The 14,382-nt window shown below is 45.1% G+C and overlaps 1 protein-coding gene across 4 annotated transcripts in view; it reads right to left on the reverse strand.

Moving 5' to 3' along the window:
• The window catches only part of HECTD4 (HECT domain E3 ubiquitin protein ligase 4), a 205,048-nt gene that overhangs the window by 56,130 nt on the left and 134,536 nt on the right, over positions 1-14,382 (reverse strand). For all 4 annotated transcript variants that reach the window (XM_062182491.1, XM_062182490.1, XM_062182489.1 and 1 more), the window contains exons 36-44: positions 13,688-13,968; positions 13,310-13,499; positions 11,729-11,810; positions 8,450-8,652; positions 7,617-7,752; positions 6,708-6,890; positions 6,090-6,254; positions 5,540-5,709; positions 4,057-4,172 (exon numbers count right to left, since the gene is read on the reverse strand). In XM_062182491.1, coding sequence (XP_062038475.1) covers positions 4,057-4,172; positions 5,540-5,709; positions 6,090-6,254; positions 6,708-6,890; positions 7,617-7,752; positions 8,450-8,652; positions 11,729-11,810; positions 13,310-13,499; positions 13,688-13,968 — 1,526 coding nt within the window. The remainder of the gene's footprint in view (positions 1-4,056; positions 4,173-5,539; positions 5,710-6,089; positions 6,255-6,707; positions 6,891-7,616; positions 7,753-8,449; positions 8,653-11,728; positions 11,811-13,309; positions 13,500-13,687; positions 13,969-14,382) is intronic.

Genomic DNA, 14,382 nt, shown 5'->3' on the forward strand with positions numbered 1-14,382 from the left:
AAACAGTGCTTTGGGTTTTAAGTGTGGTACATTCATGAGGCTGGGGGCAGAGAAATGGCTGCCAGGCCTGGCTCCCTAGACAGCAAGTGCGACAGCGGAAGCCATGAAAGCCGAGGAAAGGCAGGTAAAGAAGTAAGAAAGGCCAAGGCAAACCTGGAGCCCCGCAAACACCCGGGGCCCACCTGACTCTGGGGGTGCTTGGGAAGCACTTTAAATACGCTCCCCAGGGTTCTGGCAAAATCTGAGAGCATCTGGCCCAAGGGGATGTGATCAGGAGACTTGGGAGAAGCAGCCGCTGACCAGAGGAGGTTCTGGCTTCTGAAGAATTCAAATGACAGAGAAACCGTTCAGTTACTATGTTCTTAGATCTGCTTCCTGTGCTATTTCAACCAAGGGGTCCAGTTCACTTCTCAGGAACATTTCTTCATGAGAACAGCTCCTGGAAGTGCTGTCTCCCTAGACCAAATGGAATGAGGTACTCTCTTCTTTAGATGGAGAGGCTAAACATTTAGATGTGTGAGTTGCTATATTAATGGCCCTGTCTGCTACTTAATCCACCCCAGATGAACTAACTGGAAGGAACTGATAGAAAAATAAATAATAATTTCAAAGTATTTTGAAAACTTGATTACCCATGTGTTATTGCTTGTAAATATTATATTTTCATATACAAAATTTAAAACTTTAATACTTTCAAAAGTAAAAAGCAAATAACTCTCCTTCCAGTACTCACCCCACCTCCTTGAATCCCATTTATTAAGCAGAATTCTTTTTTTTTTTGACAGGCAGAGTGGAAGTGAGAGAGAGAGAGACAGAGAGAAAGGTATTTCTTTTTGCTGTTGGTTCACCCTCCAATGGCCACCGTGACCGAAGCCAGGATCCAGGTGCTTCTCCTGGTCTCCCATGCGGGCACAGGGCCCAAGAAATTGGGCCATCCTCCACTGCACTCCCAGGCCATAGCAGAGAGCTGGCCTGGAAGAGAGGCAACCAGGACAGAATCCGGCGCCCCGACTGGGACTAGAACCCAGGGTGCCGGTGCTGCAGGCAGAGGATTAGCCTATTGAGCTGCGGCGCCGGCCAGAACTCCTTTTGAGCACAGTCCACAACCCCCCCATAAGATCCAACTGCTGTGTTGCAAGGTAACTCAGAATGTGCAGCTTATTCCTTGATTTTTTTTTTTTTGAAAGTAAAAATTTTTATTTTGATTGATTTCTCAATGTATAGTTTAATATAATGCCAGTTTTTAATGGCAAAAATTTGGTTCCACTGAAACTCCATAATGCTACAGAGAGCTACTAGTTTTTCCAGGAAGTAGGTAAACAGCTGGAAAGAGAAAGCACAACTTTCTAGCAGCATGGCAACTTATTTTTACAGGTAAATGATTCTGGAGTTTGATATTTACTTTAGGGCTCAAAGTTATTTATGGTAACCTAATAAAGGAGTTATTAAAGATTCTTAAACTTGTCCTAGGACACCATTTAAAAGATAAATCAATGGCATAGACTCATAGTCTTCTCTTTTGTAGCAAGTGGTGAGCACTTTAACATGTTTCTTTCTAACTCTATTACCAGAATTCTTTTTCCATTAGGAAAAATAGGCTAGGTGGGTTATGATCAAAACCACCGGAGACCACTGCTCCAACTATTACAAATCCTAGTCTGTACATTAAATACCAGTATCAATTTCACAAATTGAAACCTATAAACACCATAAAACGTGTAAAAGAGGGTACCCAGAAATAGTCCTATAGAAAAGCAGCAGGTTAATTCGGCAAATCATCTGTCTGTCTCAGAATCCCATCTAAGCCAAGAATGTAAAAAGCAGAGGCAGTGAACGAAGGGCCTCCCAGATACACAAACATATCTCGAGTCACAAGTAAACTCCCCCTCTAAGCCCAGCACGTGCCTTGTCCTCCAGTCTTAGGGTCTCCCTGAGCTTCACGAATGGTTACTGGATCTTCCAGCTGGACCTTCTGCTGGCTCCCAGCTACTACCATTTTTTAAAAAATATTTTGACTTGATATATGTTTTTTTTTTTAACATTTATTTTTTATTTATTTGAAAGTCAGAGTTGCACAGAGAGAGTAGAGGCAGGCAGGCAGGCAGGCAGAGAGAGAGAGAGAGAGAGAGAGAGAGAGAGAGGTCTTCCATCTACTAGTTCACTCCCCAATTGGCTGCAATGACTGGAGCTGTGCCGAGTCGAAGCCAGGAGCCAGGAGCTTCCTCCGGGGCTTCCCATGTGGGTGCAGGGGCCCAAGACCTGAGCCATCCTTCACTTCCCAGGCCATAGCAGAGAGCTGGATCAGAAGTGGAGCTGCCAGGGCTCAAACCAGTGGTCATATGGGATGCCGGCACTGCAGGCAGCATTTTTCCTCGCTACGCCACAGCACCGGCCTCTCAGGTACTACTATTATCAGCAAAAGAGACTTGGGAAGTAAAGTATATATATAAATAAAGGCAAACTAAAAACAAAAAGAAACTAACAGAAATCACCACATAAACAGTAAAAATGTTTACAGACAGAAATGTTTATAGACAGAAAAGACAGTTATTAACAAAATAAATGACATAATAATACAGCAAGAAAAATGACCAAAGAAAGGTAAAACTGAAATATTAAGAGAGCTAAAGATATCTGTTTCTTATCATTTGTGAAAGTGACTAGAACATAAGGGGAATGTCCATTAACTTGTGAACAATTTCACAGGGATGGTATTACATCATTGGGGGGAGGGAAAAGAGTAAATTTTAACTTAAAAATACCCAGGCCAACTACCAATTTATGGGAAATATGAGGGGAAAAGAGCAAGTTAAATGACACCAGAGGGGATACAAATGTCAAAATCCAGACTTTGGGAAATCCCTTCATTAAATAAATTGTAAGGAAAAAAACTGCTGAGGGAGTCTATATGTTAAAAGAGATTTAAAAGACAGCAATGAATTACAATGTGTGAACTTTATTTGGATCCCGATTCAAATAAATAAATGTAAAAACAAGTATGACTTTTATGAAATATTAGCAAGTTGAACACTATCTAGATATTTCATCATTAAATTATCATTAATATCTTAAATGTGACAATAGTATTGTGGTTTTTTTTTTAAAGTCTTATTTTTTAGAGCTACATACTGAAATATTTATGGATAAGATAATATCTAGGATGAAAAATAATCCAGAGGTGGGAGCCGTGGCACAGTGGGCTAAGCTGCCACCTGGGACACCTGTATCCCACATCAGAGGGCCAGTTCAAATCCAAACTCCTCTGCTTCTAGTCCAGCTTCCTCTTAATGTGCCTTGGAGGTAGCAGATATTGGCTCACAGTAGTTGGGTTCCTGCCATCAACATGGGAGACCTGGATGGAGTTCCTGGTTCCTGGCTTTGGCCTGGTCCAGCCCTGGCTGTTGCAGGCATTTGGGAGTATGAACCAGTGGGTGGAAGATGTCTGTGTGTGTGTGTAACTCTGCTGTTCAATTAATTTTTAAAAACCAAAGGAGTGAGGCATAAATGATACAGGATCAGCTATGAATTGATAACTGTTGAATCTGGTTCATGGAAACAGAAGGTTCATTATCCCAGTCTCTATTGTGTTTTGTTTTTCTATTTGTTTAAAATTTTCCATCAACACACAAACACAGGAATCTTAGCATTTAACTCTTGATTTTGAGTTCAAACATAGCTTAAGACAACAGTCAGAACGTGTATACCAGTCCTAGGGAAAGGTCATCAATAGTTCTAGTAGGGGAATAAAGCAATGAATTAATAGGAATGGAGAAAAGAAAGTATTGTGATGTGGTTCTAAGGCTAAGTTGAAAAGTGCTCTTGGCTAGGACATCCTAAAAGCTTTCTATCTACACTTCCAGGTCCAGGGTGAAAACCAGTTATGATAAGTCCTGTCTTTAGAGATAATCTGTCTCATACAGAGAGAGTGAGCGTGAGACTGACAGTGAGAGACAGGGAGAGGGGGAGAGAGAGAGAGAGAAGCTGTTGTTCTCTTATCAATTTGCAAATGTGCTAGACTCAATGACATAGGTGGTAAGGACAGTAACAGGTACTCACCAGCACTGCATTCCTGGGCTACTAGGTTAAGAACTTCAACAGCTGCTGGACACTGCTGTATGAATTCTTCACAAAATAAGCTGTCTTCTAAAAGCTGGGCCATGACCAGGCATGCTCTTAATGTCAAAAGATTTATAATATTTCAAAGTCATCAATGTTCATTTTCTAAAAAGTCAACTATGAAAAACATTTCAATCAATCTTGTCCCCCAATTTACAACAAGGTTCACGCTCCCCATTCCTCCTACTTTTTTTCTGAGCTGGACTGACTTGGAAATATACGGCTGGGCCTCTGTGTCTGTGAATCAAGCATCCATGAATTCAACCAGTCATGGATGAAAAATATTTTTAAAAAATGACCTCTGTATTGAACATGTACAGATTTGGGGGGGTTGGCATTATTCCCTGAAGAATATAAACAGTATAAATGCTACGAGGGGAGTTTCAAAAAGCTTGTGGAAGAATAAAATGAAAAGTTTACTTTGGTGAGAAATAATTTTGACAGACATTCATAGCCTATTCATGTTATGCATTTTCCAAGAACTTCTGAAAGCCCGCTCATATTTACACGGCATCTGCATTGTACTAGGTATTGTAGGTAGTCTACAGATGATTTAAAGTTTTCTCTCACATGGGAATCGGATGTGTGCAGGTTACAAGCAAACACCATAACATCTTCTATAAGGGACTCGGGCGTCTGCAAATTCTGGTTGTCCGTGTGGGGAGCAGAGTCCCTGGAAGCAATCCCCCAAGATGCCAAGACTCTTGTCTAACTGCTGACACTGCACAGAAAACCTCCACTGAGTGGAGACGCAAAGTGTCAGGTGAGAGAGCGGAACGTCTCTACAAAGTTCTTCCTCAACTGTGCTCCTTGAAAGCATTTGAGCTCTGGAAGCAAGAAGGACCCAAAAGCTGGGAAGATCTGTATGCTGACCTCTCTGACTTGATTGAGCATACAGATTAGAACTTTCTGAGAAGTCCTATTGTCAGAAGAAGAACATGTTACTGATGCTTAATGGTAAAGAAGAGACTGAAATCAAATACAGCCAATGACAATAGTCAGAATGTATCTGCCAGTCCTAGGACAGGTCATCACAGTTCCTGACACCAACACCTACGAATGTTCCCTAGCTTTCCTGTCATCAATTTGGAAAGTGATGGACCAGACAGGTATGAGTGTGACTTGCGATATTCAAAAAAAGGCAGTTATTCCTGTGGTTGAAAACCAGTAAAGCCTCGTGCATGTGTTACATAGGTCACATTTCGGTTGTCTTTTGTCTTAGGTGAACAACTAAAATTTCTTTCTGAAGTGCAGAAACTGGGGAATGCAACAAATGTACAAAACATGGTATGAGAAAATGGCTTGTCACTCAGTGTGGCACGAGCTCTGTACCCACTAAGCTGGGGTGGAGGGCCCACCACCGGCCTGCGCCTCTGTCCCCTGCTCCACCTCAAACCTCAGGCACTCTGGGGACAGTGCTCACCTTGTTCTTATTTCAGCCAGGAGCCGAACGACTGCCATCACAGGAGCTGACCCATCTCCTGTTGCAGGAAGTGAGGTGTGAATAGAGAGACTTCCCTCCTGAGGAAGCAACATGGACTGGACTGCCTGTACTACCTTCTCAGTAATGGACAGTTTATGAAGAGGCAATGCCTGATGGCGGTGGGGGGCATGGCAAAAAGTTAAATTCAAGTAGTTAGTTTATAAGAAATGAGGGTGTCATTATTATCTGGAGTTAATTTTCATTTAAAAAAATAAAATCACCAAACAGAAAACTGTAAACCATATCAAAACAATTAAAAATACAACAAATATACCATGGAATATTCCTAACAATCAGAGAAATAAATTTTGTTCCTTTCAGATGAGAAATTTTGCAAAAAAGTTACTATTAAATCATCATAATCAATATTTAAGTATACATCACAAGTAAAATGCAAGATAATCAAGTATGCGTGCTTCTGTGCTTGGCTCAGGACAGCATCGTTACCATTCATAATGACATTTGATGAAGCATTTAAAAATCACCTTACCTCTGCTCTTGGAACACAAAGTCTAGACAATGGAATAGTCAGTGTGTCTGATGCTTGCGAAGTCTTTCTACAGTCTATGGGTGGGAATCTGACCGTAGCTATACCTTCCTGCTCATTGATAGAAGCCACTACTCCAATGCTTCCTGATATTCCTCTCCCTAAAACCTGGAGACAGAGATGGATTAGCACTACTACCAGCTCTGACATGTAACGTGACACATAGGGAGGGTCAATTTACAGCGGTCGTTATGGGTGCTACAGTAACAATTTTTTCTAACACAGATACTAAGCCTGAACATGAATTGAAATAACAGGTCCTAAAATCTAAGACCTATGGAAACACGACATGTGATAACCTCAAACTTTCAATTCTAAAATACTGCTGATGTTGATACCACAGGACGTGAGCACTGCAGTCAACATACAGTACTGCATGAATATGTGAACAAAATACAAGTGTAGATCAGTATTCATGAGTTTCTCAGATACCTAATTTAGCGTCAAGGAAACAGGTTTTCTTCGCCTAGCTGGGTAGGTAATACTTGTCTTACAAATGCTCAGCTAATCGACGCTCACATTTGGGGTGAGCGCCAACTTGGGGAAAACGGTAGTGCTTACTTGAACCTCAGATCCTATCTTGATCGTCTCTTTGAAGCCTCCAAGTGCACACAGTGCAGCCACAGCCTGGCGGGCGATGCTCTGGAGTTTGGCGAGTTTTCTGCCGCTGCTACTGCCGTTTTCCAGAATGCTTTCTGCGTATTTCCCCAGCTGTGGAATGTACATCAGCGCCCGAGACAGAACCTAGATGCAAGAGGTAGCCAAGCCCCAGGAGTTAAAGCTTCGGTTTTACTGATGCCAAGGATGATGAAGTGTCTACGACAGTGCCATGGGCCCACGGCTTGCAGAAACTCTGGCTATGGGAGGAACCAAAAAACCCTCAGGCACGGACAGTGACATGTTACCCAGTTTGCCTTGTATAACTGTACTGAGCTGGAAATGCACAACCACAAAATATGGGAGAATCAAACATTAAACAAAACAGTCATTTACTTGAAGGAAAACTACCCCAGCACACTGCCCACATCTCGCTATTCAATGACCTTGAAGACATGCTCCAAGGCGCTAACTTGAGTGGCTGCAGAAGGAGGAACTTTCCGTAGTTCTGGGCAAGTGGACTACCGCTTGTGATGATCAGTGACTGATACAACGCAGGCAGCGTCAAGCACACCAAAGCATCGTCAGGACTCTGCGAATCCACCTAACACGTTCAATAAACCAAGGTTGTGTGATCTGCTAATGTCAGCACCAATCTAACAAAAGCAGGAGGAAGAAACAAAGAACGTTTCCTTCCCTGAGGATACCACCCTGCTTTGCAAATTCCAGGGGCAAACAGTTAACAGGCCTATCTGGCCGATTTGGGACACCTCTCTTTACTAAAATATCCTCTGCTGGGCATGGTCTACTCCTAGTGTGGGGCATTGGCTTCCTCGTCGTCTTCTTTCCGCGGGTGAGCAACACTATACTAACCTTTTCTGCTGTTGTGGTCCATATCTGAGCAGCATTTGACTCGGGGGCCATCAGCAAGCTGTGTAGCAGGGCGATGACCTCTGCAGCCATGCTGTTTGCCACATGCCCACTGATGAAGGGCCGGACAGGATCAGTCCTGCAAATGTCAACGTGGGAAACTGTCAGCACCCAGGGATGGTTAAGAATGCAAGGATGTGGCTTTCAGGGCTAGAACTGGAGGGAGACACTTTTTCTTTCTCTAAGAAAAAGTAGATTTTGTTCATTGAGAAAACAAGACGTGAAGGTATCGTGAAGGGAAACCATTTCTTTTTCTGAGGTATCTGAAGAATCCCGTGAAACAGCAGACCCAAACTTCGTTTGGCAGAGGCTACAAGGATCAAGAAAGACACCGCTGCAGCTGCCCCTCCCGCGCAGGCACAAAACACCTGCACAAACTGCCCAGAGGTAACACCTGCCCCTTCCCCACCCCCACATAGAAGTTCATGTCAGGACAGGGGGAGGGGAAGTTCTCTAACACTCGGGAGAGTCCTCGGGCAGTAAATGTCCCCTCAGCCAGGGGCACATCTATTTTTCAATGACAACCTCAGATCTACCTGGACTGACTGCTCATCTACCCCCTGACACTAATTTGACAGCAATGACATATACACCCTGACTCCCTCATCTACACCCTGACACTAATTTGACAGCAATGACTAACCCAGAAAGGTAATTTTAGCTCCTACTCCTTATTTACAGCAGGGCAAGGTAGAAAATTAAAACCCTAACAATAAGCCTGTTACAATGGAAGTCTGAGAAGAGAAAGGACAGGTGCTAACTTGTGGGAGGTTTACCTCGCAAGCTCAGAGTTCCTCTCTCGGCAAATGGAGGTTTGGGCAGTTTTCTTTTTGTCACCTGTGGACAGCCCACTCACAGTCTCTGGGCTGACAGATTCTACAGGTGGCCCCACACTGACGATGAGGCCCGACTGTGCCCACTTGGTTGCTTTCCGGAGGGCAGCTGTGGCCTCCTCTGTGATCACTTCACAACAGCCTCCCTGGGGGTCAGAGGGAAGACATTTAGAACATCCAAGTCACTCTTCCCAGCACTCAATTTCTCAAAGTTGCTTCCTCCAAAATTAGCAAAGCAATCCATGCTCAATCTTGTAAAAATTTTAACAAAATATCATATATAGAAAGTGGAATTTCCACAGCTATCCCATGCCTTCACCAAGTCCAAGGTAATTGTTCTCAAGGTTTTTTCCATGCAAATTCCAACATATAGGTGCCGGCGCTGTGGCAGAGTTAAGCCACCATCTGCAGTGCCAGCAATCCCATATGGGCATTGGTTTGAATCCTGGCTGCTCTGCTTCTGATGCAGCTGCCTGCTAATGTGCCTGGGAAAGCAGTGGAGGACGACCCAAGTCCTTGGGCCTTGCACTCACGTGGGAGACCCAGGAAGAAGCTCATGGCTTTGGACTGGCATAGCTCCAGCCATTGTGGCCATTTGGGGAGTGAACCAGCGAATCAAAGATCTCTGTTTTTGTCTCTTTTTCTCTCTGTAATTTACTTTCAAATAAATAAATTAATCTTAAAAAGAATTTCCAACATATATAATCATGGAGTTCCACCACACACACAGATATTCAACTGGCTTTCGTCAGTTAAAAGCACATCATGGATATCTCTCTTTTTTTTTTCCTTTTTTCTTTTTTCTTGACAAGCAGAGTGGATAGTGAGAGAGACAGAGAGAAAGGTCTTCCTTTTTGCCGTTGGTTCACCCTCCAATGGCCGCTGCGGCCGGCTCATCGCGCTGATCCGAAGCAAGGAGCCTGGTGCTTCTCCTGGTCTCCCATGTGGGCGCAGGGCCCAAGCACTTGGGCCATCCTCCACTGCACTCCCGGGCCATAGCAGAGAGCTGGCCTGGAAGAGGGGCAACCGGGATAGAATCCGGCGTCCCAACTGGGACTAGAACCTGGTGTGCCGGTGCCGCAAGGCCGAGGATTAGTCTGTTAAGCCACGGCGCCGGCCGGATATTTCTTTATATCAATGCAAACAGAGTTACTTTGTTAGTTTTTGAATTTTTTTTTGACAGGCAGAGTGGACAGTGAGAGAGAGAGAGACAGAGAGAAAGGTCTTCCTTTACCGTTGGTTCACCCTCCAATGGCCGCTGCAGCCAGCGCACCACGCTGATCCGAAGCCAGGAGTCAGGTGCTTCTCCTGGTCTCCCATGTGGGTACAGGGCCCAAGGACTTGGGCCATCCTCCACTGCTTTCCTGGGGCCACAGCAGAGAGCTGGACTGGAAGAGAGGCAACTGGGACAGAATATGGCGCCCCAACCAGGACTAGAACCCGGTGTGCCAGCGCTGCAGGTGGAGGATTAGCCTAGTGAGGCGCGGCGCCGGCCTTTTTTGAATTTTTATTAACTTATTTGAATGGCAGAGAAATTGAGTAAGAGATCTCCCATTTGCTGGTTTACCCCTCAATGTCAGTGACAGTGGGGTTGGGCCAGGCCAAAAGCAGGAGACAGGATCACTTTTTTTTTTTTTTTTTTTAGATTTGTTTATTTATTTGAAAGTCAGAGTTACACAGAGAGAGGAGAGGCAGAGACAGAGAGGCAAAGAGGCAGAGAGGCAGAGGCAGAGGCAGAGAGAGAGAGGAGGTCTTCCATTCGATGGTTCATTCCCCAATTGGCTGCAATGGCCAGAACTGTGCCAATCCAAAGCCAGGAGCTTCTTCCAGGTCTCCCATGTGGGTGCAGGGACCCAAGGACTTGGGCTATCTTCTACTGCTTTCCCAGGACAAAGCAGAGAGCTGGATCGGAAGTGGAGCAGCTGGGTCTCGAACTGGCACCCATACGGGATGCCAGCGCTTCAGGTCAGGGCATTAACCCGCTGCGCCACAGCACCAGCCCCAGGAGACCTCAATCTGGGTCAACCACGTGGGCGGCAGGGACCCAACTTCTTGAGTCATCAGCTGCCACCTCCAAGGATACACATTAGCAGGAAGCTATATCAGAAGTGCAGCCAGGACTTGAACCTAGGGACTCCAATATGGGATGCAGGCATCCCAAGCAATATCTTAACAGCTCTCCCATTATTCTTTTATAGTTGCACAACATTTCATTATATGAATAGAACAATTTCTTTAACCAATCCCCTATTCATGGGTACATGGATTTTATTTTGTTTGTATTTCAAAGAAAACTGAAAAAAAAAAAAAAATCCACACTGTGTGTTTATCTGACACTTGAGAAAACTTACTTAGCCTCACCATGATAATGGATATTATCAATCTGTTTTTTCTTCACCTGTGTAACAGGCAAGAAACTGATCTATTATTATTGTTTTTATCTCTGTCCTTTAATTATTCATGACCCTGTGCACATTTTCATATTTTTATGAGCTATTTTTCTGTGATTCTTTAATATCTATTATTCTTTCTTTTTTTAAAACATTTATTTATTTATTTATTTGAAAGGCAGAGTTACAGAGAGGCAGAGGCAGAGAGGGAGAGAGAGAAAGAGAGAAAGAGAAAGAGAAAGAGAAAGAAAGAAAGGGAAAGAGAGACAGAGAGAGGTCTTCCATTTGTTGGTTCACTCCCCAAATGGCTGCAATAGCCAGAGCTGCACTGATCCGAAACCAGGAGCCAGGAGCTTCTTCCGGGTCTCCCATGCAGGTGCAGGAGCCCAAGGCCTTGGATCATCTTCTACTGCTTTCCCAGGCCATGGCAGAAAGCAGGATCGGAAGTGGAGCAGCCAGGACAGGAACTTGTACCCATATGGGATGCCGGCACTGCAGGCAGCAGCTTTACCTGCTATGTCACCGTGCCAGCCCTTGTTATTCTCTTAACAACTTTTCACCTCTTTCCAACTTTAAATTATTCTTAGGCTATAAAACTTTCTTAAAAGGACTAAGAAAAGATGGGCCAAAACAGTTTTCTATTATATTTTCACACTACTTACAAACTGATATTGACTAGTTCTCTTTAAAATGGCCTCAAGCCACTGACTTCGACTTCTCATCCTGTCTCTATGGGAACTTGAGCTAACTAAAAAATAATTTCTCCTGAAAACTCAAGTATCACTGATGCTCTAAATCCTGAGCTCTGTCAGCATTGTGCTGCAAGGGTTACCTTGGTCATGTCCCGATCCATCTTCACAACTTTCTCCATGTTGGCTCCAGTGCCAAGTCGGAAAGGACGTCCTTCTGAGCTGCTGAAAGTGGGAAACAGAGGCGAAAACAGACCTTCAGGTCCTGCCAGAGGTGGGCTGCATGCCATGCGGCTGCCCAGCCACCACCAGGCCATTCCTTACATGCTAGAATCCATTTTCAAGATCCAATGGAAGACTCTCACCTTTCCACAAAGGAAGTGATTTATTACTGCTTAATTACAGCTTTTTTAGGATTCAAAAAATTAGCTGTTTTTAGCATTGTAATGATATCTAAAAACGTACATGAAAGTAATGCATAAAGCAAAGAGCAACTCAAAAACAATGATCTGCAGACAGAGACAGGGAGGGCCTGGCACAGAGAAGGCGCGCAGGGAGCCGTCTAAATCCTAGAGCGTGGGAACTTGAACAGCCACTGAGCTTGGTGTCCTGGGGGTGAATCACTGAATCTCCCTAATAACTCCCTCCCTGCTTCCTAGAATTGACTCTTCAGAACCTTTCACCACATCCGTGCTATGATGTTTGCAGTGCCCAAGAGTGTGTCTTGAAGATTTCTTCACCTGCACACTGCCCTGTTATGACCCTGTGCAGATTACACCACTCTCCCTCAGTGCTCCTGAACACGACACGGCACACGAGGGATCCAATTAAGAGGATGACAACATTATTAGATCACTTATTTGCAGAGAGGATTCTTCCATCTGAGACACACACATCTGTACTACATTCCCTGGGCTCTGTGGCAGGCCTACCTGCTGCCCGGCATCCCACTAATAGGGTTCCATAGGTCTGTAATACCTGGGCAATAATTACATTTTGATTTCCTGTTGAGCAGTCATCCCATTCATACTCCAATGAAGTAAGGCTTTAAAAAAGTATCTTATTTCAGGCTGGCGCCGTGGCTCAACAGGCTAATCCTCCGCCTTGCAGTGCCGGCACACCGGGTTCTAGTCCCAGTCGGGGCGCCAGATTCTGTCCCGGTTGCCCCTCTTTCGGACCAGTTCTCTGCTGTGGCCCGGGAGTGCAGTGGAGGATGGCCCAAGTGCTTGGGCCCTGCACCCGCATGGGAGACCAGGAGAAGCACCAGGCTCCTGCCTTCGGATCAGTACGGTGTGCCGGCCGCAGCGGCCATTGGACGGTGAACCAACGGCAAAGGAAGACCTTTCTCTCTGTCTCTCTCTTTTTCTCACTGTCCACTCTGCCTGTCAAAAAAAAAAAAAAAAGTATCTTATTTCTCCACCTAACTGAGGGACAATAATGACTGAAAACCCAAAGGCATTATTCTTTCTTAAATCAAGTCACACTAGAGACTTGCCCCCCGGTCACAGACAACACTGGTTTCTCAAAGGGCTCTAGCTCTCTGCTGGCTTTTGACCCTGGGTTCTGTCGTCAGAGATCCATATCTGCAATGCAGCTCTGCCTCAGTTTCTTCATGCGTCTACCTGTCAGGCTTGTTACGAGGTCTGAGGCCGCTGATATGGGTCAGGTGTCTGGGCCGCGGCCAGTGTTTGATGACATCTGGCTACTAGACGCCTTGCAGTCACCTTAGTAATGGCTGGAGGACTTCGTGGGATGATTGATCTTCCCGCTTGTGGATAAATATGGAGAGCTTGCCATCCACTGCTTCACTCTCTTCTCCGGGATCTTTATCTCCTTTTAAAGAACTCTTGGGGCTGCTTTTTGTCAACATGGTGTCCGGTTCAGAAGCAGTTGGAGAAAGAACTGTCTGACATCCTTTAAGCAAAAAGCAAAGCTCGTTTAGAAACACTGCAGTGCTGTTTCTGCAGCTCCCTACACATGAAGGACACTGGTTTGGGAATCTCTCTCCCCTCCTGCCTCTCCCCTCTGTCCTTTTCCTGACAGGAAACACAGCTGCAACCACAAGTGCGCTCAGCACATCCTCCTGGGCAGGAGCTCCTCACCTGGGACCACATAATCTGCCAGCTTTGCCAAGAGCAAGGAGGCAATCTTGGAAGCCGGGTCACTGGGATCCTCCGGCTCACTGTTCAGGGAGGGCACAGAGTAGCTCCAGGGAGGGAGTTCCACGTTTCCACAGTCTTCCACGCTCATCAGCGGGAGCGCTGCCCGACAAAGCTGCAGAATGATGAGGACCAGCTTGGGAGACGGGCGCTGGTCAAGCAGCAGCGAGAGGAGTTTGGAGACACAGGCTGGCTGGCTCAGGATGGCTTTACCTATGTGGCTCCTGTCGGAGGAGGGAAAAAAGGTCAACAGTGCCAGAAATGTAAACCAACAGACATGCAGAAGCAAGAGGTTCCTACATGAGGGTGTACAGGCCTCAGCATTCTGGGATCTAACACAGCTAAGCCTGTTAACATTTCACAAAGAAAATGTACAGAGCCCAGCAGAAGCTAAAGAACAAGGAGTTGTATGCAGACAAGTTTCTGGGAGCCTTGTGGCTCACACATGTGGTAATTAAAACATTGCAGAATATCTCCTTTTTAAATTTTTTAAAAAGATTTTAAAATTTATTTGGAAGGCAAGATTACAGAGAGAGAGAGAGAGACAGACAGACAGACAGAAATCATCCATTTGCTGATTCAGTCCCCAGATGGCCACAATGGCCAGGACTGAGGCAGGCCGAAGCCAGGAGCCAGGA

This window comes from Lepus europaeus, chromosome 23 (assembly GCF_033115175.1).
Source record: "Lepus europaeus isolate LE1 chromosome 23, mLepTim1.pri, whole genome shotgun sequence".
Taxonomy (NCBI): Eukaryota; Metazoa; Chordata; class Mammalia; order Lagomorpha; family Leporidae; genus Lepus; species Lepus europaeus.